This window comes from Amblyomma maculatum, chromosome 4, assembly GCF_055883805.1.
Source record: "Amblyomma maculatum isolate TAMU_Amacu chromosome 4, ASM5588380v1, whole genome shotgun sequence".
NCBI lineage: Eukaryota > Metazoa > Arthropoda > Arachnida > Ixodida > Ixodidae > Amblyomma > Amblyomma maculatum.
In genome coordinates this window covers 138,316,648-138,337,764 of record NC_139347.1, presented here as the reverse complement: position 1 = coordinate 138,337,764, position 21,117 = coordinate 138,316,648, and the positions used below count along the sequence as shown (strand labels likewise).

Here is a 21,117-nt window from a genome sequence, read left to right as displayed (position 1 = left end):
GTACGAATGTACACACAGCAAGATGCGTTTTAGAGTGTTGTGATGCAGACGGAAGACATGTAGCAATGATGCAGCTTGACTTGTCAAAAGCATTTGACAACGTTTCACATGACGTCCTTTTCACCATTTTAGAGCATGTAAATATCGGAAGTGTTATCGTAGATGGAGTCAAAATGGCATACGCTGGGTGCTCTACCCGTATTATTGTAAATAAAAGTCTTACTGACGCAATAGCCGTGCGATCGTCAGTGAGGCAAGGATGTCCATTGTCCCCTCTTCTATTTGCCTTGTATCTAGAGCCCTTTTGTTTAAGCCTGATTAATAATGAAAGAATCCGTGGATTTAAGCTACAAGCATCTGAAGTGAAAGTACTTGCGTACGCGGATGATATAGCCATTTTCTGTGTGAACCGACAAAGCGTAAGTGAGGCAGTCGAGGTTGCTGGCGGTTTTTGCACCGCAACTGGCTGTGAGATTAACTGGGAAAAATCGGCTGGCTTTTGGCATGGTAACTGGTAGGAAAGACCGGAAACGTTTGCAAACATGCGATGGACATCGTTGCCTACGAAGTATCTGGGTATGCCACTTGACAGCTATCAAGATAGCGAACAGTACTGGCGTCAAGAGACAGAAAGGGTCAGGGAAAAGGCGCAAGGCTGGCAAGGCCGTAATTTGTCCATGTTTGCCCGCGCGACTGTCTCCAATCTTTTTTTGATATCCAAGGTGTGGTTCGTACTCCAATTTTTGTTCATGAAACGCACAAATCTGCAAAAAATTCACAGAGTGTTCGCGGTTTTCATTTGGGGGGCAAGTTGGGAACGTACTAGTAGGACGAATTTGTTTCATTCTGTTTGTAATGGTGGATTAGGCCTGTCTCACCTGTTTTTAAGACAAATTGTGTCGCGATTTATTTTTCTGCGGGACCAGAAAGACTACTTTTTGCGCACAGTAATGCAAGTGCACTTAAGCAATGCCTTACCTGGATTTATTGTTTCATCATGCAATGACGGTGGACGCGCAGTAACTGGGTTTTGGCGAGAAGTTGTACTTGCAGTACAAATCTTAAAGGCTCGATTTTCCCTTGAGTACTTAAGTTCAGTGCAAAGGAAAAAACTGTACAGAGACCTACTGGATACAATGTTGCCAACACCCAGGTACCGAACAATATACTGTGGACGCCCAGGAAATGATGTTTTAAAGAGAGTTAAAAAGATGAATATTAAGCCCAGCATTAAAACCTTCTTCTTTAAACTTCATACAGGCACGCTCCCAGTTAAGACTTGGTTAGAGGAAAAGGGAATATTCGTTCCATGGACAACTAACTGTATATTATGCAAGAAACCAGAAACAATAGATCATGTATTTATTGATTGCTGGGATCCAGTCTTCTACTGGGACATCTTGCAAAGGACTCTAAAGAAAGACCTACCAATAACACCGTACGGAATCCGTTTTCTACCAATTGAAAACGATGGAGACATTCCTTATGATCTAATCATGGTTCTGGGGCTCCACAGCATATGGCGAACAAGGATGGCTGTTAGGCACGCCGATGTAAACGTCCGTCCAGTCAGGGAGAATTTCATTGAAAGCATTTTGTACTTACGAGATGTTTACCGTACATTGCCAGAACCTCCAGACTGGATTGGCGTCCTAGATGAACTTGTTCATTTTAAGAAGTTTTAAGCATTCACGCTGACCACGGCATGGTCACCGTGTTTTATCTGTATATATTTGCAGTGTATTTGTCAAAGCAGGCAATAAAAACAAAAAAAAAGCGTCGGTGGTTCAGTGGTAGAATACTCGCCTGCCACGCGGGTGGCCCGGGTTCGATTCCCAGCCGACGCAGTTGACTTTTTATTTGCTTCAAAGTGAACCACTGGAGCGTGCACATCATACTGATTAGTTTTATTTGACTCTTACAGCACTCGCTCATCCACTCCGTTGTATGTCATAGCCTTGTGTCAGTACAGTTTCACTGTACGACGCTGTATCTACGGAGAGACAGGCGCTTCGGTGGTTCAGTGGCAGAATACTCGCCTGCAACGCGGGTGGCCCGGATTCGATTCCCGGCCGACGCAGTTGACTTTTTATTTGCTTCAAAGTGAACCACTGGAGCGTGCACATCATACTGATTAGTTTTATTTGACTCTTACAGCACTCGCTCATCCACTCCGCTGTATGTCATAGCCTCGTGTCAGTACAGTTTCACTGTACGACGCTGTATCTACGGAGAGACAAGCGCGTCGGTGGTTCAGTGGTAGAATACTCGCCTGCTACGCGGGTGCCCCGGATTCGATTCCCGGCCGACGCAGTTGACTTTTTATTTGCTTCAAAGTGAACCACTGGAGCGTGCACATCATACTGATTAGTTTTATTTGACTCTTACAGCACTCGCTCATCCACTCCGTTGTATGTCATAGCCTCGTGTCAGTACAGTTTCACTGTACGACGCTGTATCTACGGAGAGACAAGCGCGTCGGTGGTTCAGTGGTAGAATACTCGCCTGCCTCGCGGGTTGCCCGGGTTCGATTCCCGGCCGGCGCAGTTGACTTTTTATTTGCTTCAAAGTGAACCACTGGAGCGTGCACATCATACTGATTAGTTTTATTTTACTCTTACAGCACTCGCTCATCCACTCCGTTGTATGTCATAGCCTTGTGTCAGTACAGTTTCACTGTACGACGCTGTATCTACGGAGAGACAAGCGCGTCGGTGGTTCAGTGGTAGAATACTCGCCTGCCACGCGGGTGGCCCGGATTCGATTCCCGGCCGACGCAGTTGACTTTTTATTTGCTTCAAAGTGAACCACTGGAGCGTGCACATCATACTGATTAGTTTTATTTGACTCTTACAGCACTCGCTCATCCACTCCGTTGTATGTCATAGCCTTGTGTCAGTACAGTTTCACTGTACGACGCTGTATCTACGGAGAGACAAGCGCGTCGGTGGTTCAGTGGTAGAATACTCGCCTGCCACGCGGGTGGCCCGGGTTCGATTCCCGGCCGACGCAGTTGACTTTTTATTTGCTTCAAAGTGAACCACTGGAGCGTGCACATCATACTGATTAGTTTTATTTGACTCTTACAGCACTCGCTCATCCACTCCGTTGTATGTCATAGCCTTGTGTCAGTACAGTTTCACTGTACGACGCTGTATCTACGGAGAGACAAGCGCGTCGGTGGTTCAGTGGTAGAATACTCGCCTGCCACGCGGGTGGCCCGGATTCGATTCCCGGCCGACGCAGTTGACTTTTTATTTGCTTCAAAGTGAACCACTGGAGCGTGCACATCATACTGATTAGTTTTATTTGACTCTTACAGCACTCGCTCATCCACTCCGTTGTATGTCATAGCCTTGTGTCAGTACAGTTTCACTGTACGACGCTGTATCTACGGAGAGACAAGCGCGTCGGTGGTTCAGTGGTAGAATACTCGCCTGCCACGCGGGTGGCCCGGGTTCGATTCCCGGCTGACGCAGTTGACTTTTTATTTGCTTCAAAGTGAACCACTGGAGCGTGCACATCATACTGATTAGTTTTATTTGACTCTTACAGCACTCGCTCATCCACTCCATTGTGTGTCATAGCCTTGTGTCAGTACAGTTTCACTGTACGACGCTGTATCTACGGAGAGACAGGCGCGTCGGTGGTTCAGTGGTAGAATACTCGCCTGCCACGCGGGTGGCCCGGGTTCGATTCCCGGCCGACGCAGTTGACTTTTTATTTGCTTCAAAGTGAACCACTGGAGCGTGCACATCATACTGATTAGTTTTATTTGACTCTTACAGCACTCGCTCATCCACTCCGTTGTATGTCATAGCCTTGTGTCAGTACAGTTTCACTGTACGACGCTGTATCTACGAAAAGACAGGCGCGTCGGTGGTTCAGTGGTAGAATACTCGCCTGCCACGCGGGTGGCCCGGGTTTGATTCCCGGCCGACGCAGTTGACTTTTTATTTGCTTGAAAGTGAACAACTGGAGCATGCACATCATACTGATTAGTTTTATTTGACTCTTACAGCACTCGCTCATCCACTCCGTTGTATGTCATAGCCTTGTGTCAGTACAGTTTCACTGTTCGACGCAGTATCTACGGAGAGACAGGCGCGTCGGTGGTTCAGTGGTAGAATACTCGCCTGCCACGCGGGTGGCCCGGATTCGATTCCCGGCCGACGCAGTTGACTTTTTATTTGCTTCAAAGTGAACCACTGGAGCGTGCACATCATATGATTAGTTTTATTTGACGCTTACAGCACTCGCTCATCCACTCCGTTGTATGTCATAGCCTTGCCTCAGTACAGTTTCACTCTACGACGCTGTATCTACGGAGAGTCAAGCGCGTCGGTGGTTCAGTGGTAGTATACTCGCCTGCCACGCGGGTGGCCCGGATTCGATTCCCGGCCGACGCAGTTGACTTTTTATTTGCTTCAAAGTGAACCACTGGAGCGTGCACATCATACTGATTAGTTTTATTTGACTCTTACAGCACTCGCTCATCCACTCCGTTGTATGTCATAGCCTTGTGTCAGTACAGTTTCACTGTACGACGCTGTATCTACGGAGAGACAAGCGCGTCGGTGGTTCAGTTGTAGAATACTCGCCTGCCACGCGGGTGGCCCGGATTCGATTCCCGGCCGACGCAGTTGACTTTTTATTTGCTTCAGAGTGAACCACTGGAGCGTGCACATCATACTGATTAGTTTTATTTGACTCTTACAGCACTCGCTCATCCACTCCGTTGTATGTCATAGCCTTGTGGCAGTACAGTTTCCCTGTACGACGCTGTATCTACGGAGAGACAAGCGCGTCGGTGGTTCAGTGGTAGAATACTCGCCTGCCACGCGGGTGGCCCGGGTTCGATTCCCGGCCGACGCAGTTGACTTTTTATTTGCTTCAAAGTGAACCACTGGAGCGTGCACATTATACTGATTAGTTTTATTTGACTCTTACAGCACTCGCTCATCCACTCCGTTCTCTGTCATAGCCTTGTGTCAGTACAGTTTCACTGTACGACGCTGTATCTACGGAGAGACAAGCGCGTCGGTGGTTCAGTTGTAGAATACTCGCCTGCCACGCGGGTGGCCCGGATTCGATTCCCGGCCGACGCAGTTTACTTTTTATTTGCTTCAAAGTGAACCACTGGAGCGTGCACATCATACTGATTAGTTTTATTTGACTCTTACAGCACTCGCTCATCCACTCCGTTGTATGTCATAGCCTTGTGTCAGTACAGTTTCACTGTACGACGCTGTATCTACGGAGAGACAAGCGCGTCGGTGGTTCAGTGGTAGAATACTGGCCTGCCACGCGGGTGGCCCGGGCTCGATTCCCGGCCGACGCAGTTGACTTTTTATTTGCTTCATAGTGAACCACTGGAGCGTGCACATCATACTGATTAGTTTTATTTGACTCTTACAGCACTCGCTCATCCACTCCGTTGTATGTCATAGCCTTGTGTAAGTACAGTTTCACTGTACGACGCTGTATCTACGGAGAGACAAGCGCGTCGGTGGTTCAGTTGTAGAATACTCGCCTGCCACGCGGGTGAACCGGATTCGATTCCCGGCCGACGCAGTTGACTTTTTATTTGCTTCAAAGTGAACCACTGGAGCGTGCACATCATACTGATTAGTTTTATTTGACTCTTACAGCACTCGCTCATCCACTCCGTTGTATGTCATAGCCTTGTGTCAGTACAGTTTCACTGTACGACGCTGTATCTACGGAGAAACAAGCGCGTCGGTGGTTCAGTGGTAGAATACTCGCCTGCCACGCGGGTGGCCCGGGTTCGATTCCCGGCCGACGCAGTTGACTTTTTATTTGCTTCAAAGTGAACCACTGGAGCGTGCACATCATACTGATTAGTTTTATTTGACTCTTACAGCACTCGCTCATCCACTCCGTTGTATGTCATAGCCTTGTGTCAGTACAGTTTCACTGTACGACGCTGTATCTACGGAGAGACAGGCGCGTCGGTGGTTCAGTGGCAGAATACTCGCCTGCAACGCGGGTGGCCCGGATTCGATTCCCGGCCGACGCAGTTGACTTTTTATTTGCTTCAAAGTGAACCACTGGAGCGTGCACATCATACTGATTAGTTTTATTTGACTCTTACAGCACTCGCTCATCCACTCCGTTGTATGTCATAGCCTCGTGTCAGTACAGTTTCACTGTACGACGCTGTATCTACGGAGAGACAAGCGCGTCGGTGGTTCAGTGGTAGAATACTCGCCTGCTACGCGGGTGGCCCGGATTCGATTCCCGGCCGACGCAGTTGACTTTTTATTTGCTTCAAAGTGAACCACTGGAGCGTGCACATCATACTGATTAGTTTTATTTGACTCTTACAGCACTCGCTCATCCACTCCGTTGTATGTCATAGCCTCGTGTCAGTACAGTTTCACTGTACGACGCTGTATCTACGGAGAGACAAGCGCGTCGGTGGTTCAGTGGTAGAATACTCGCCTGCCTCGCGGGTGGCCCGGGTTTGATTCCCGGCCGACGCAGTTGACTTTTTATTTGCTTCAAAGTGAACAACTGGAGCGTGCACATCATACTGATTAGTTTTATTTGACTCTTACAGCACTCGCTCATCCACTCCGTTGTATGTCATAGCCTTGTGTCAGTACAGTTTCACTGTTCGACGCAGTATCTACGGAGAGACAGGCGCGTCGGTGGTTCAGTGGTAGAATACTCGGCTGCCACGCGGGTGGCCCGGATTCGATTCCCGGCCGACGCAGTTGACTTTTTATTTGCTTCAAAGTGAACCAATGGAGCGTGCACATCATACTGATTAGTTTTATTTGACGCTTACAGCACTCGCTCATCCACTCCGTTGTCTGTCATAGCCTTGTGTCAGTACAGTTTCACTGTACGACGCTGTATCTACGGAGAGACAAGCGCGTCGGTGGTTCAGCGGTAGAATACTCGCCTGCCACGCGGGTGGCCCGGGTTCGATTCCCGGCCGAGGCAGTTGACTTTTTATTTGCTTCAAAGTGAACCACTGGAGCGTGCACATCATACTGATTAGTTTTATTTGACTCTTACAGCACTCGCTCATCCACTCCGTTGTATGTCATAGCCTTGTGTGAGTACAGTTTCACTGTACGACGCTGTATCTACGGAGAGACAAGCGCGTCGGTGGTTCAGTTGTAGAATACTCGCCTGCCACGCGGGTGGCCCGGATTCGATTCCCGGCCGACGCAGTTGACTTTTTATTTGCTTCAAAGTGAACCACTGGAGCGTGCACATCATACTGATTAGTTTTATTTGACTCTTACAGCACTCGCTCATCCACTCCGTTGTATGTCATAGCCTTGTGTCAGTACAGTTTCCCTGTACGACGCTGTATCTACGGAGAGACAAGCGCGTCGGTGGTTCAGTGGTAGAATACTCGCCTGCCACGCGGGTGGCCCGGGTTCGATTCCCGGCCGACGCAGTTGACTTTTTATTTGCTTCAAAGTGAACCACTGGAGCGTGCACATTATACTGATTAGTTTTATTTGACTCTTACAGCACTCGCTCATCCACTCCGTTCTCTGTCATAGCCTTGTGTCAGTACAGTTTCACTGTACGACGCTGTATCTACGGAGAGACAAGCGCGTCGGTGGTTCAGTTGTAGAATACTCGCCTGCCACGCGGGTGGCCCGGATTCGATTCCCGGCCGACGCAGTTTACTTTTTATTTGCTTCAAAGTGAACCACTGGAGCGTGCACATCATACTGATTAGTTTTATTTGACTCTTACAGCACTCGCTCATCCACTCCGTTGTATGTCATAGCCTTGTGTCAGTACAGTTTCACTGTACGACGCTGTATCTACGGAGAGACAAGCGCGTCGGTGGTTCAGTGGTAGAATACTGGCCTGCCACGCGGGTGGCCCGGGCTCGATTCCCGGCCGACGCAGTTGACTTTTTATTTGCTTCATAGTGAACCACTGGAGCGTGCACATCATACTGATTAGTTTTATTTGACTCTTACAGCACTCGCTCATCCACTCCGTTGTATGTCATAGCCTTGTGTAAGTACAGTTTCACTGTACGACGCTGTATCTACGGAGAGACAAGCGCGTCGGTGGTTCAGTTGTAGAATACTCGCCTGCCACGCGGGTGAACCGGATTCGATTCCCGGCCGACGCAGTTGACTTTTTATTTGCTTCAAAGTGAACCACTGGAGCGTGCACATCATACTGATTAGTTTTATTTGACTCTTACAGCACTCGCTCATCCACTCCGTTGTATGTCATAGCCTTGTGTCAGTACAGTTTCACTGTACGACGCTGTATCTACGGAGAGACAAGCGCGTCGGTGGTTCAGGCTACTTCCGGCCGCCGAGGCGAACGGACGTGCCATCATGTGCTCCGACGGAGCGGTAACAGCGGCCCAGCTGGGTCGCGGAAACAGGATTGCGGACTTACCGGACCAGGATTATCAAGTCATTTTGCCTCAACTGCCATCAGGTCGGAATGTTTTAAATACTGTTTTTCTGCATGCCGATGTGAGATGTCGGCCGTATCGCGTGGAAGACTTCCGCGATGCGTTGGATAGTCTGGATATGCTCCCCGAGGTGATTGCCTTGGGGGCGTACCAGATGAATCACGTCTGGGCGCTTACATTCAAGAGCGGAGACGGGATGAAGAAAATGTTGGCCCTGCGTGATTTCAAGGTGAAGGAACGACGATGCGTCATCATCGACCCAATGAACCAGGACGTGAGGCTGAAGTTGCACTGGCTTGTCTACGGTGTCCATGACGACGACGTGCGATCTGCCCTGGCACCTTTTGGGAAGGTAACGGACATTTCGAAAGAAAAGTGGCGTGTCAGTGGCGTTGCGGACAAAGCATCAACGACAAGAGTAATTGGGCTCAAGCTGAAATCCGGTGTTTCGGTGGATGACCTCCCGCACCAGCTCCGCGTAGCAGGCGAGTTGGCTCTGGTTGTAGTGCCGGGCAGAGCTCCGCTTTGTCTCCGGTGCCGGACTGCGGGGCACATTAGACGCGAGTGTCGTGTTCCTCGTTGCACCCGATGCAGGCGCTTTGGTCATCGGGAGGACATGTGCGTTAAAACTTACGCGAGTGTTACTGGACCACTGCAACAAGAGGACGCTTCAGACCTCATTATGGATGAAGCCGACGCCGAGGAAGCAGCGAAAGGGCGGCTAGAAGTGTCCACGCGATGCCCTAACGCGTCTTCCGAAAATTCTGAAGGCTCCACGCAGGCCGCAAGCCGCGACACGAAAAGCCAGTCACTTGCTACACAAGTAAAGACGCCTTCGGAGGCTGCTGAGAAGTCCTCCGAGAGCACCTTGTCGGAGGGCCAGCCAGACGAACACACCCAGGACGGCATGCAGTCACCTGAAGTTACGAAGGCTGCGTCTAGTAGTGACCGAAGAGCAGCGTCAGCCGCAGGCAATGGAAGTCAGCGGGAGCCGATGGAATTAACTGTGAACTCAAAAAGAACGCCCGGGGACAGCGTGGGAGCAGGAGACGGCCTTGACTACACTAACAACGAGGGACCGCCCCCCAAAGCCGTCATGCCACGGCGACCTAGCTTCAGACCAAAGCCAAACATCTCCCTCGACCGGAATACGGTCGGGACACCGCCCTCATAGCAAAGAGCGATTGTGAAGTTTGTGCACAAGGAACTGGACAAACCCTTCAAGGTGCTTCGACCGAGAAGCAAGGCCTCTTCGCAGTGGCTACGGGCTCAACCAAAAAAGCAAGTGCACATGCTCAACTGCTTCCCAGACTGCCGTGGTAAGCGCTGTGCGGTCCTTTTGTTTTGCAATTAAATGGCAGTAAACCTCCAGTCTGCGTTACGTATAGCCACCTTAAACGTTCGCGGAATGACAGCGAGGCGGCGGCAATATCAAGTTAGTCGGCTATTTCTTGAAAACGAATTGGACTTGGTCGCTATACAAGAAACGAAGGTAGAAAGTGAAGAACAAACGGACCGCATGGTGCAACCATTCAGAGATAGGTACAATGTATGTGTGTGTCATGCTGTTGGCAATTCGGCAGGATGTGTTATTTTTATTCGCAACAGTCTGGGCATTGTCGAGGAGGCAGTCACAGTGTGCCCTTCTGGACGCCTGATTGTTGTTGACTTTTCCTTCTCTAATTTGAAATGGCGTATGATATGCGTCTATGCACCTAATAAGGAAGGGGAGCGTAGGTTGTTCTTCGAGCAGCTCGAACAGCATTTGAAGGGTGAAAGATGTGTTGTTATGGTGGGTGACTTCAATTGTGTATGTATGCCTGAAGATCGCGTAAAACTTCAGCCTGTGAAGGACCCCAGCGCACACTTATTAAGGACGTTAACCACAGAGTATCATCTAGAAGATGTTGGTTGGCTTCTGTCACCTATTGGACAATGCCAGTACACCCATTTCCAAAGAGAAAGCCATGCGAGGCTAGATCGTGCATACATTTCCCTAGAACTCGCGCCTCTGTGCCGAAGTTATGAAGTTAAGCACGTGTCTTTTACAGATCACAGCCTAGTAGTTTTTTGCATAGGAGCAAAGGAAAATAAATCTAAATTTAACTGGGAGCTTTGGAAATTTAATTCTAAACTTTTGGATGATGAGAGCTATGTGAACGAAGTAAAGGAAATGTTCAACGCACTGTTTGCGACGAAATCAGGGGACTGGATGAGTGAGTGGGAAAGTTTTAAGAACAATATAAAAATGAAAGCAATAGAAAGAGCAACCATTTTACGACATGTCAGTAAAGAGAACGAGCAAGATCTGCACCGTCAACTCAACTTGTTGCTGAACCTAGATAGCGGGACGCCTGGATTGTGGTCGAAGCAGATTAAAGAAGTTAAGAATAAACTTGAGCTTATCGATGAAGAAAGATATAGGGGAGCTATTGTGCGAGCACGAGCAGAGGGATTATGGGTTGGCGAGACACCGAACAAGCGCTCACTCGGTGACGAGAAAAGATACGTGGAAAAAAACAAAATTAAAAAGATACTTCACCATAACGAAGTTGCAACAGAATGCGAGGTTATCAAAGAAGCGTTTGCAGAGTACTATAGTGAGCTACTTGGGCGGGCTAAGCAAAGGAAAGAACAATTCGAAAGTCAGTTTTTGCAGACCATGCCCAGGCTTGAGGATGAAGTTAAAGCCAGGCTTGAGCAACCAATCAGTGTACTTGAAATTGAGCTGGCTATAGAAGAAATATGCGCTGGAAAATCACCCGGTCCTGACGGATTAGGGGCTGCTTTTTACAAGAAATTCAAATCAGAAGCCAGCAGGGCATTGTACTGCGTAATAAAGGAAGCATACCATGTTAAACAAATGCCGCCATCTTTCAAAGCTTCACATATTGTCTTAATTCCTAAATCAGATGACGCAGTCAAACTTCTATCGGTGGAGTCCTATCGGCCTATAAGCCTCACAAATGTGGATTATAAATTGTTTATGAAAGTGTTGGCAAGGAGGGTGCAAGGTGTCATTAAACAGTTGGTAGGTCCACACCAAACATGCGGCATTAAGGGCCGCACTATCTGTACGAATGTACACACAGCAAGATGCGTTTTAGAGTGTTGTGATGCAGACGGAAGACATGTAGCAATGATGCAGCTTGACTTGTCAAAAGCATTTGACAACGTTTCACATGACGTCCTTTTCACCATTTTAGAGCATGTAAATATCGGAAGTGTTATCGTAGATGGAGTCAAAATGGCATACGCTGGGTGCTCTACCCGTATTATTGTAAATAAAAGTCTTACTGACGCAATAGCCGTGCGATCGTCAGTGAGGCAAGGATGTCCATTGTCCCCTCTTCTATTTGCCTTGTATCTAGAGCCCTTTTGTTTAAGCCTGATTAATAATGAAAGAATCCGTGGATTTAAGCTACAAGCATCTGAAGTGAAAGTACTTGCGTACGCGGATGATATAGCCATTTTCTGTGTGAACCGACAAAGCGTAAGTGAGGCAGTCGAGGTTGCTGGCGGTTTTTGCACCGCAACTGGCTGTGAGATTAACTGGGAAAAATCGGCTGGCTTTTGGCATGGTAACTGGTACGAAAGACCGGAAACGTTTGCAAACATGCGATGGACATCGTTGCCTACGAAGTATCTGGGTATGCCACTTGATAGCTATCAAGATAGCGAACAGTACTGGCGTCAAGAGACAGAAAGGGTCAGGGAAAAGGCGCAAGGCTGGCAAGGCCGTAATTTGTCCATGTTTGCCCGCGCGACTGTCTCCAATCTTTTTTTGATATCCAAGGTGTGGTTCGTACTCCAATTTTTGTTCATGAAACGCACAAATCTGCAAAAAATTCACAGAGTGTTCGCGGTTTTCATTTGGGGGGCAAGTTGGGAACGTACTAGTAGGACGAATTTGTTTCATTCTGTTTGTAATGGTGGATTAGGCCTGTCTCACCTGTTTTTAAGACAAATTGTGTCGCGATTTATTTTTCTGCGGGACCAGAAAGACTACTTTTTGCGCACAGTAATGCAAGTGCACTTAAGCAATGCCTTACCTGGATTTATTGTTTCATCATGCAATGACGGTGGACGCGCAGTAACTGGGTTTTGGCGAGAAGTTGTACTTGCAGTACAAATCTTAAAGGCTCGATTTTCCCTTGAGTACTTAAGTTCAGTGCAAAGGAAAAAACTGTACAGAGACCTACTGGATACAATGTTGCCAACACCCAGGTACCGAACAATATACTGTGGACGCCCAGGAAATGATGTTTTAAAGAGAGTTAAAAAGATGAATATTAAGCCCAGCATTAAAACCTTCTTCTTTAAACTTCATACAGGCACGCTCCCAGTTAAGACTTGGTTAGAGGAAAAGGGAATATTCGTTCCATGGACAACTAACTGTATATTATGCAAGAAACCAGAAACAATAGATCATGTATTTATTGATTGCTGGGATCCAGTCTTCTACTGGGACATCTTGCAAAGGACTCTAAAGAAAGACCTACCAATAACACCGTACGGAATCCGTTTTCTACCAATTGAAAACGATGGAGACATTCCTTATGATCTAATCATGGTTCTGGGGCTCCACAGCATATGGCGAACAAGGATGGCTGTTAGGCACGCCGATGTAAACGTCCGTCCAGTCAGGGAGAATTTCATTGAAAGCATTTTGTACTTACGAGATGTTTACCGTACATTGCCAGAACCTCCAGACTGGATTGGCGTCCTAGATGAACTTGTTCATTTTAAGAAGTTTTAAGCATTCACGCTGACCACGGCATGGTCACCGTGTTTTATCTGTATATATTTGCAGTGTATTTGTCAAAGCAGGCAATAAAAACAAAAAAAAAGCGTCGGTGGTTCAGTGGTAGAATACTCGCCTGCCACGCGGGTGGCCCGGGTTCGATTACCAGCCGACGCAGTTGACTTTTTATTTGCTTCAAAGTGAACCACTGGAGCGTGCACATCATACTGATTAGTTTTATTTGACTCTTACAGCACTCGCTCATCCACTCCGTTGTATGTCATAGCCTTGTGTCAGTACAGTTTCACTGTACGACGCTGTATCTACGGAGAGACAGGCGCTTCGGTGGTTCAGTGGCAGAATACTCGCCTGCAACGCGGGTGGCCCGGATTCGATTCCCGGCCGACGCAGTTGACTTTTTATTTGCTTCAAAGTGAACCACTGGAGCGTGCACATCATACTGATTAGTTTTATTTGACTCTTACAGCACTCGCTCATCCACTCCGTTGTATGTCATAGCCTCGTGTCAGTACAGTTTCACTGTACGACGCTGTATCTACGGAGAGACAAGCGCGTCGGTGGTTCAGTGGTAGAATACTCGCCTGCTACGCGGGTGCCCCGGATTCGATTCCCGGCCGACGCAGTTGACTTTTTATTTGCTTCAAAGTGAACCACTGGAGCGTGCACATCATACTGATTAGTTTTATTTGACTCTTACAGCACTCGCTCATCCACTCCGTTGTATGTCATAGCCTCGTGTCAGTACAGTTTCACTGTACGACGCTGTATCTACGGAGAGACAAGCGCGTCGGTGGTTCAGTGGTAGAATACTCGCCTGCCTCGCGGGTTGCCCGGGTTCGATTCCCGGCCGGCGCAGTTGACTTTTTATTTGCTTCAAAGTGAACCACTGGAGCGTGCACATCATACTGATTAGTTTTATTTTACTCTTACAGCACTCGCTCATCCACTCCGTTGTATGTCATAGCCTTGTGTCAGTACAGTTTCACTGTACGACGCTGTATCTACGGAGAGACAAGCGCGTCGGTGGTTCAGTGGTAGAATACTCGCCTGCCACGCGGGTGGCCCGGATTCGATTCCCGGCCGACGCAGTTGACTTTTTATTTGCTTCAAAGTGAACCACTGGAGCGTGCACATCATACTGATTAGTTTTATTTGACTCTTACAGCACTCGCTCATCCACTCCGTTGTATGTCATAGCCTTGTGTCAGTACAGTTTCACTGTACGACGCTGTATCTACGGAGAGACAAGCGCGTCGGTGGTTCAGTGGTAGAATACTCGCCTGCCACGCGGGTGGCCCGGGTTCGATTCCCGGCCGACGCAGTTGACTTTTTATTTGCTTCAAAGTGAACCACTGGAGCGTGCACATCATACTGATTAGTTTTATTTGACTCTTACAGCACTCGCTCATCCACTCCGTTGTATGTCATAGCCTTGTGTCAGTACAGTTTCACTGTACGACGCTGTATCTACGGAGAGACAAGCGCGTCGGTGGTTCAGTGGTAGAATACTCGCCTGCCACGCGGGTGGCCCGGATTCGATTCCCGGCCGACGCAGTTGACTTTTTATTTGCTTCAAAGTGAACCACTGGAGCGTGCACATCATACTGATTAGTTTTATTTGACTCTTACAGCACTCGCTCATCCACTCCGTTGTATGTCATAGCCTTGTGTCAGTACAGTTTCACTGTACGACGCTGTATCTACGGAGAGACAAGCGCGTCGGTGGTTCAGTGGTAGAATACTCGCCTGCCACGCGGGTGGCCCCGGTTCGATTCCCGGCTGACGCAGTTGACTTTTTATTTGCTTCAAAGTGAACCACTGGAGCGTGCACATCATACTGATTAGTTTTATTTGACTCTTACAGCACTCGCTCATCCACTCCATTGTGTGTCATAGCCTTGTGTCAGTACAGTTTCACTGTACGACGCTGTATCTACGTAGAGACAAGCGCGTCGGTGGTTCAGTGGTAGAATACTCGCCTGCCACGCGGGTGGCCCGGGTTCGATTCCCGGCCGACGCAGTTGACTTTTTATTTGCTTCAAAGTGAACCACTGGAGCGTGCACATCATACTGATTAGTTTTATTTGACTCTTACAGCACTCGCTCATCCACTCCGTTGTATGTCATAGCCTTGTGTCAGTACAGTTTCACTGTACGACGCTGTATCTACGAAAAGACAGGCGCGTCGGTGGTTCAGTGGTAGAATACTCGCCTGCCACGCGGGTGGCCCGGGTTTGATTCCCGGCCGACGCAGTTGACTTTTTATTTGCTTGAAAGTGAACAACTGGAGCATGCACATCATACTGATTAGTTTTATTTGACTCTTACAGCACTCGCTCATCCACTCCGTTGTATGTCATAGCCTTGTGTCAGTACAGTTTCACTGTTCGACGCAGTATCTACGGAGAGACAGGCGCGTCGGTGGTTCAGTGGTAGAATACTCGCCTGCCACGCGGGTGGCCCGGATTCGATTCCCGGCCGACGCAGTTGACTTTTTATTTGCTTCAAAGTGAACCACTGGAGCGTGCACATCATATGATTAGTTTTATTTGACGCTTACAGCACTCGCTCATCCACTCCGTTGTATGTCATAGCCTTGTCTCAGTACAGTTTCACTCTACGACGCTGTATCTACGGAGAGACAAGCGCGTCGGTGGTTCAGTGGTAGTATACTCGCCTGCCACGCGGGTGGCCCGGATTCGATTCCCGGCCGACGCAGTTGACTTTTTATTTGCTTCAAAGTGAACCACTGGAGCGTGCACATCATACTGATTAGTTTTATTTGACTCTTACAGCACTCGCTCATCCACTCCGTTGTATGTCATAGCCTTGTGTCAGTACAGTTTCACTGTACGACGCTGTATCTACGGAGAGACAAGCGCGTCGGTGGTTCAGTTGTAGAATACTCGCCTGCCACGCGGGTGGCCCGGATTCGATTCCCGGCCGACGCAGTTGACTTTTTATTTGCTTCAAAGTGAACCACTGGAGCGTGCACATCATACTGATTAGTTTTATTTGACTCTTACAGCACTCGCTCATCCACTCCGTTGTATGTCATAGCCTTGTGTCAGTACAGTTTCACTGTACGACGCTGTATCTACGGAGAGACAAGCGCGTCGGTGGTTCAGTGGTAGAATACTGGCCTGCCACGCGGGTGGCCCGGGCTCGATTCCCGGCCGACGCAGTTGACTTTTTATTTGCTTCATAGTGAACCACTGGAGCGTGCACATCATACTGATTAGTTTTATTTGACTCTTACAGCACTCGCTCATCCACTCCGTTGTATGTCATAGCCTTGTGTAAGTACAGTTTCACTGTACGACGCTGTATCTACGGAGAGACAAGCGCGTCGGTGGTTCAGTTGTAGAATACTCGCCTGCCACGCGGGTGAACCGGATTCGATTCCCGGCCGACGCAGTTGACTTTTTATTTGCTTCAAAGTGAACCACTGGAGCGTGCACATCATACTGATTAGTTTTATTTGACTCTTACAGCACTCGCTCATCCACTCCGTTGTATGTCATAGCCTTGTGTCAGTACAGTTTCACTGTACGACGCTGTATCTACGGAGAGACAAGCGCGTCGGTGGTTCAGTGGTAGAATACTCGCCTGCCACGCGGGTGGCCCGGGTTCGATTCCCGGCCGACGCAGTTGACTTTTTATTTGCTTCAAAGTGAACCACTGGAGCGTGCACATCATACTGATTAGTTTTATTTGACTCTTACAGCACTCGCTCATCCACTCCGTTGTATGTCATAGCCTTGTGTCAGTACAGTTTCACTGTACGACGCTGTATCTACGGAGAGACAGGCGCGTCGGTGGTTCAGTGGCAGAATACTCGCCTGCAACGCGGGTGGCCCGGATTCGATTCCCGGCCGACGCAGTTGACTTTTTATTTGCTTCAAAGTGAACCACTGGAGCGTGCACATCATACTGATTAGTTTTATTTGACTCTTACAGCACTCGCTCATCCACTCCGTTGTATGTCATAGCCTCGTGTCAGTACAGTTTCACTGTACGACGCTGTATCTACGGAGAGACAAGCGCGTCGGTGGTTCAGTGGTAGAATACTCGCCTGCTACGCGGGTGGCCCGGATTCGATTCCCGGCCGACGCAGTTGACTTTTTATTTGCTTCAAAGTGAACCACTGGAGCGTGCACATCATACTGATTAGTTTTATTTGACTCTTACAGCACTCGCTCATCCACTCCGTTGTATGTCATAGCCTCGTGTCAGTACAGTTTCACTGTACGACGCTGTATCTACGGAGAGACAAGCGCGTCGGTGGTTCAGTGGTAGAATACTCGCCTGCCTCGCGGGTTGCCCGGGTTCGATTCCCGGCCGGCGCAGTTGACTTTTTATTTGCTTCAAAGTGAACCACTGGAGCGTGCACATCATACTGATTAGTTTTATTTTACTCTTACAGAACTCGCTCATCCACTCCGTTGTATGTCATAGCCTTGTGTCAGTACAGTTTCACTGTACGACGCTGTTTCTACGGAGAGACAAGCGCGTCGGTGGTTCAGTGGTAGAATACTCGCCTGCCACACGGGTGGCCCGGATTCGATTCCCGGCCGACGCAGTTGACTTTTTATTTGCTTCAAAGTGAACCACTGGAGCGTGCACATCATACTGATTAGTTTTATTTGACTCTTACAGCACTCGCTCATCCACTCCGTTGTATGTCATAGCCTTGTGTCAGTACAGTTTCACTGTACGACGCTGTATCTACGGAGAGACAAGCGCGTCGGTGGTTCAGTGGTAGAATACTCGCCTGCCACGCGGGTGGCCCGGGTTCGATTCCCGGCCGACGCAGTTGACTTTTTATTTGCTTCAAAGTGAACCACTGGAGCGTGCACATCATACTGATTAGTTTTATTTGACTCTTACAGCACTCGCTCATCCACTCCGTTGTATGTCACAGCCTTGTGTCAGTACAGTTTCACTGTACGACGCTGTATCTACGGAGAGACAAGCGCGTCGGTGGTTCAGTGGTAGAATACTCGCCTGCCACGCGGGTGGCCCGGATTCGATTCCCGGCCGACGCAGTTGACTTTTTATTTGCTTCAAAGTGAACCACTGGAGCGTGCACATCATACTGATTAGTTTTATTTGACTCTTACAGCACTCGCTCATCCACTCCGTTGTATGTCATAGCCTTGTGTCAGTACAGTTTCACTGTACGACGCTGTATCTACGGAGAGACAAGCGCGTCGGTGGTTCAGTGGTAGAATACTCGCCTGCCACGCGGGTGGCCCGGGTTCGATTCCCGGCCGACGCAGTTGACTTTTTATTTGCTTCAAAGTGAACCACTGGAGCGTGCACATCATACTGATTAGTTTTATTTGACTCTTACAGCACTCGCTCATCCACTCCGTTGTATGTCATAGCCTTGTGTCAGTACAGTTTCACTGTACGACGCTGTATCTACGGAGAGACAAGCGCGTCGGTGGTTCAGTGGTAGAATACTCGCCTGCCACGCGGGTGGCCCGGGTTCGATTCCCGGCTGACGCAGTTGACTTTTTATTTGCTTCAAAGTGAACCACTGGAGCGTGCACATCATACTGATTAGTTTTATTTGACTCTTACAGCACTCGCTCATCCACTCCATTGTGTGTCATAGCCTTGTGTCAGTACAGTTTCACTGTACGACGCTGTATCTACGGAGAGACAAGCGCGTCGGTGGTTCAGTGGTAGAATACTCGCCTGCCACGCGGGTGGCCCGGGTTCGATTCCCGGCCGACGCAGTTGACTTTTTATTTGCTTCAAAGTGAACCACTAGAGCGTGCACATCATACTGATTAGTTTTATTTGACTCTTACAGCACTCGCTCATCCACTCCGTTGTATGTCATAGCCTTGTGTCAGTACAGTTTCACTGTACGACGCTGTATCTACGGAGAGACAGGCGCGTCGGTGGTTCAGTGGTAGAATACTCGCCTGCCACGCGGGTGGCCCGGGTTTGATTCCCGGCCGACGCAGTTGACTTTTTATTTGCTTCAAAGTGAACAACTGGAGCGTGCACATCATACTGATTAGTTTTATTTGACTCTTACAGCACTCGCTCATCCACTCCGTTGTATGTCATAGCCTTGTGTCAGTACAGTTTCACTGTTCGACGCAGTATCTACGGAGAGACAGGCGCGTCGGTGGTTCAGTGGTAGAATACTCGCCTGCCACGCGGGTGGCCCGGGTTCGATTCCCGGCCGACGCAGTTGACTTTTTATTTGCTTCAAAGTGAACCACTGGAGCGTGCACATCATACTGATTAGTTTTATTTGACTCTTACAGCACTCGCTCATCCACTCCGTTGTATGTCATAGCCTTGTGGCAGTACAGTTTCCCTGTACGACGCTGTATCTACGGAGAGACAAGCGCGTCGGTGGTTCAGTGGTAGAATACTCGCCTGCCACGCGGGTGGCCCGGGTTCGATTCCCGGCCGACGCAGTTGACTTTTTATTTGCTTCAAAGTGAACCACTGGAGCGTGCACATTATACTGATTAGTTTTTTTTTGACTCTTACAGCACTCGCTCATCCACTCCGTTCTCTGTCATAGCCTTGTGTCAGTACAGTTTCACTCTACGACGCTGTATCTACGGAGAGACAAGCGCGTCGGTGGTTCAGTTGTAGAATACTCGCCTGCCACGCGGGTGGCCCGGATTCGATTCCCGGCCGACGCAGTTTACTTTTTATTTGCTTCAAAGTGAACCACTGGAGCGTGCACATCATACTGATTAGTTTTATTTGACTCTTACAGCACTCGCTCATCCACTCCGTTGTATGTCATAGCCTTGTGTCAGTACAGTTTCACTGTACGACGCTGTATCTACGGAGAGACAAGTGCGTCGGTGGTTCAGTGGTAGAATACTGGCCTGCCACGCGGGTGGCCCGGGCTCGATTCCCGGCCGACGCAGTTGACTTTTTATTTGCTTCATAGTGAACCACTGGAGCGTGCACATCATAATGATTAGTTTTATTTGACTCTTACAGCACTCGCTCATCCACTCCGTTGTATGTCATAGCCTTGTGTAAGTACAGTTTCACTGTACGACGCTGTATCTACGGAGAGACAAGCGCGTCGGTGGTTCAGTTGTAGAATACTCGCCTGCCACGCGGGTGAACCGGATTCGATTCCCGGCCGACGCAGTTGACTTTTTATTTGCTTCAAAGTGAACCACTGGAGCGTGCACATCATACTGATTAGTTTTATTTGACTCTTACAGCACTCGCTCATCCACTCCGTTGTATGTCATAGCCTTGTGTCAGTACAGTTTCACTGTACGACGCTGTATCTACGGAGAGACAAGCGCGTCGGTGGTTCAGTGGTAGAATACTCGCCTGCCACGCGGGTGGCCCGGGTTCGATTCCCGGCCGACGCAGTTGACTTTTTATTTGCTTCAAAGTGAACCACTGGAGCGTGCACATCATACTGATTAGTTTTATTTGACTCTTACAGCACTCGCTCATCCACTCCGTTGTATGTCATAGCCTTGTGTCAGTACAGTTTCACTGTACGACGCTGTATCTACGGAGAGACAGGCGCGTCGGTGGTTCAGTGGCAGAATACTCGCCTGCAACGCGGGTGGCCCGGATTCGATTCCCGGCCGACGCAGTTGACTTTTTATTTGCTTCAAAGTGAACCACTGGAGCGTGCACATCATACTGATTAGTTTTATTTGACTCTTACAGCACTCGCTCATCCACTCCGTTGTATGTCATAGCCTCGTGTCAGTACAGTTTCACTGTACGACGCTGTATCTACGGAGAGACAAGCGCGTCGGTGGTTCAGTGGTAGAATACTCGCCTGCTACGCGGGTGGCCCGGATTCGATTCCCGGCCGACGCAGTTGACTTTTTATTTGCTTCAAAGTGAACCACTGGAGCGTGCACATCATACTGATTAGTTTTATTTGACTCTT

At 48.8% G+C, this 21,117-nt stretch overlaps 2 protein-coding genes and 26 non-coding genes across 28 annotated transcripts; all 28 read left to right on the top strand.

Moving 5' to 3' along the window:
- The first annotated feature begins 527 nt into the window (after window positions 1–527).
- On the top strand, window positions 528–1,755 carry LOC146193116 (uncharacterized). The gene has a single exon (XM_084602561.1). The coding sequence runs from the start codon at window positions 543–545 to the stop codon at window positions 1,683–1,685; it is 1,143 nt and encodes a 380-aa protein (XP_084458687.1). The 5' UTR covers window positions 528–542; the 3' UTR covers window positions 1,686–1,755.
- Window positions 1,756–2,009: 254 nt separating this feature from the next.
- On the top strand, window positions 2,010–2,080 carry TRNAC-GCA (transfer RNA cysteine (anticodon GCA)). Its single transcript has one exon. It is a non-coding gene; the product is annotated as a tRNA-Cys (tRNA).
- A 162-nt stretch (window positions 2,081–2,242) lies between these two features.
- TRNAS-GCU (transfer RNA serine (anticodon GCU)) lies at window positions 2,243–2,313 on the top strand. Its single transcript has one exon. It is a non-coding gene; the product is annotated as a tRNA-Ser (tRNA).
- Window positions 2,314–2,941: 628 nt separating this feature from the next.
- Window positions 2,942–3,012, top strand: TRNAG-GCC (transfer RNA glycine (anticodon GCC)). The gene has a single exon. It is a non-coding gene; the product is annotated as a tRNA-Gly (tRNA).
- A 395-nt stretch (window positions 3,013–3,407) lies between these two features.
- On the top strand, window positions 3,408–3,478 carry TRNAG-GCC (transfer RNA glycine (anticodon GCC)). The gene has a single exon. It is a non-coding gene; the product is annotated as a tRNA-Gly (tRNA).
- A 162-nt stretch (window positions 3,479–3,640) lies between these two features.
- TRNAG-GCC (transfer RNA glycine (anticodon GCC)) lies at window positions 3,641–3,711 on the top strand. The gene has a single exon. It is a non-coding gene; the product is annotated as a tRNA-Gly (tRNA).
- Window positions 3,712–4,804: 1,093 nt separating this feature from the next.
- TRNAG-GCC (transfer RNA glycine (anticodon GCC)) lies at window positions 4,805–4,875 on the top strand. The gene has a single exon. It is a non-coding gene; the product is annotated as a tRNA-Gly (tRNA).
- An 861-nt stretch (window positions 4,876–5,736) lies between these two features.
- Window positions 5,737–5,807, top strand: TRNAG-GCC (transfer RNA glycine (anticodon GCC)). Its single transcript has one exon. It is a non-coding gene; the product is annotated as a tRNA-Gly (tRNA).
- Window positions 5,808–5,969: 162 nt separating this feature from the next.
- On the top strand, window positions 5,970–6,040 carry TRNAC-GCA (transfer RNA cysteine (anticodon GCA)). Its single transcript has one exon. It is a non-coding gene; the product is annotated as a tRNA-Cys (tRNA).
- Window positions 6,041–6,202: 162 nt separating this feature from the next.
- Window positions 6,203–6,273, top strand: TRNAS-GCU (transfer RNA serine (anticodon GCU)). Its single transcript has one exon. It is a non-coding gene; the product is annotated as a tRNA-Ser (tRNA).
- A 1,094-nt stretch (window positions 6,274–7,367) lies between these two features.
- Window positions 7,368–7,438, top strand: TRNAG-GCC (transfer RNA glycine (anticodon GCC)). Its single transcript has one exon. It is a non-coding gene; the product is annotated as a tRNA-Gly (tRNA).
- Window positions 7,439–8,332: 894 nt separating this feature from the next.
- LOC146193105 (uncharacterized) lies at window positions 8,333–9,608 on the top strand. The gene has a single exon (XM_084600488.1). It carries the CDS (start codon window positions 8,352–8,354, stop codon window positions 9,606–9,608), a length of 1,257 nt encoding a protein of 418 aa, XP_084456614.1. The 5' UTR covers window positions 8,333–8,351.
- Window positions 9,609–13,517: 3,909 nt separating this feature from the next.
- TRNAC-GCA (transfer RNA cysteine (anticodon GCA)) lies at window positions 13,518–13,588 on the top strand. The gene has a single exon. It is a non-coding gene; the product is annotated as a tRNA-Cys (tRNA).
- Window positions 13,589–13,750: 162 nt separating this feature from the next.
- Window positions 13,751–13,821, top strand: TRNAS-GCU (transfer RNA serine (anticodon GCU)). The gene has a single exon. It is a non-coding gene; the product is annotated as a tRNA-Ser (tRNA).
- A 628-nt stretch (window positions 13,822–14,449) lies between these two features.
- TRNAG-GCC (transfer RNA glycine (anticodon GCC)) lies at window positions 14,450–14,520 on the top strand. Its single transcript has one exon. It is a non-coding gene; the product is annotated as a tRNA-Gly (tRNA).
- Window positions 14,521–15,148: 628 nt separating this feature from the next.
- On the top strand, window positions 15,149–15,219 carry TRNAG-GCC (transfer RNA glycine (anticodon GCC)). The gene has a single exon. It is a non-coding gene; the product is annotated as a tRNA-Gly (tRNA).
- Window positions 15,220–16,778: 1,559 nt separating this feature from the next.
- On the top strand, window positions 16,779–16,849 carry TRNAG-GCC (transfer RNA glycine (anticodon GCC)). Its single transcript has one exon. It is a non-coding gene; the product is annotated as a tRNA-Gly (tRNA).
- A 162-nt stretch (window positions 16,850–17,011) lies between these two features.
- On the top strand, window positions 17,012–17,082 carry TRNAC-GCA (transfer RNA cysteine (anticodon GCA)). The gene has a single exon. It is a non-coding gene; the product is annotated as a tRNA-Cys (tRNA).
- A 162-nt stretch (window positions 17,083–17,244) lies between these two features.
- TRNAS-GCU (transfer RNA serine (anticodon GCU)) lies at window positions 17,245–17,315 on the top strand. Its single transcript has one exon. It is a non-coding gene; the product is annotated as a tRNA-Ser (tRNA).
- Window positions 17,316–17,943: 628 nt separating this feature from the next.
- On the top strand, window positions 17,944–18,014 carry TRNAG-GCC (transfer RNA glycine (anticodon GCC)). The gene has a single exon. It is a non-coding gene; the product is annotated as a tRNA-Gly (tRNA).
- Window positions 18,015–18,409: 395 nt separating this feature from the next.
- Window positions 18,410–18,480, top strand: TRNAG-GCC (transfer RNA glycine (anticodon GCC)). The gene has a single exon. It is a non-coding gene; the product is annotated as a tRNA-Gly (tRNA).
- A 162-nt stretch (window positions 18,481–18,642) lies between these two features.
- Window positions 18,643–18,713, top strand: TRNAG-GCC (transfer RNA glycine (anticodon GCC)). Its single transcript has one exon. It is a non-coding gene; the product is annotated as a tRNA-Gly (tRNA).
- Window positions 18,714–18,875: 162 nt separating this feature from the next.
- Window positions 18,876–18,946, top strand: TRNAG-GCC (transfer RNA glycine (anticodon GCC)). Its single transcript has one exon. It is a non-coding gene; the product is annotated as a tRNA-Gly (tRNA).
- A 395-nt stretch (window positions 18,947–19,341) lies between these two features.
- On the top strand, window positions 19,342–19,412 carry TRNAG-GCC (transfer RNA glycine (anticodon GCC)). The gene has a single exon. It is a non-coding gene; the product is annotated as a tRNA-Gly (tRNA).
- A 162-nt stretch (window positions 19,413–19,574) lies between these two features.
- TRNAG-GCC (transfer RNA glycine (anticodon GCC)) lies at window positions 19,575–19,645 on the top strand. The gene has a single exon. It is a non-coding gene; the product is annotated as a tRNA-Gly (tRNA).
- An 862-nt stretch (window positions 19,646–20,507) lies between these two features.
- On the top strand, window positions 20,508–20,578 carry TRNAG-GCC (transfer RNA glycine (anticodon GCC)). Its single transcript has one exon. It is a non-coding gene; the product is annotated as a tRNA-Gly (tRNA).
- Window positions 20,579–20,740: 162 nt separating this feature from the next.
- Window positions 20,741–20,811, top strand: TRNAC-GCA (transfer RNA cysteine (anticodon GCA)). Its single transcript has one exon. It is a non-coding gene; the product is annotated as a tRNA-Cys (tRNA).
- A 162-nt stretch (window positions 20,812–20,973) lies between these two features.
- TRNAS-GCU (transfer RNA serine (anticodon GCU)) lies at window positions 20,974–21,044 on the top strand. The gene has a single exon. It is a non-coding gene; the product is annotated as a tRNA-Ser (tRNA).
- Window positions 21,045–21,117: the final 73 nt, after the last annotated feature.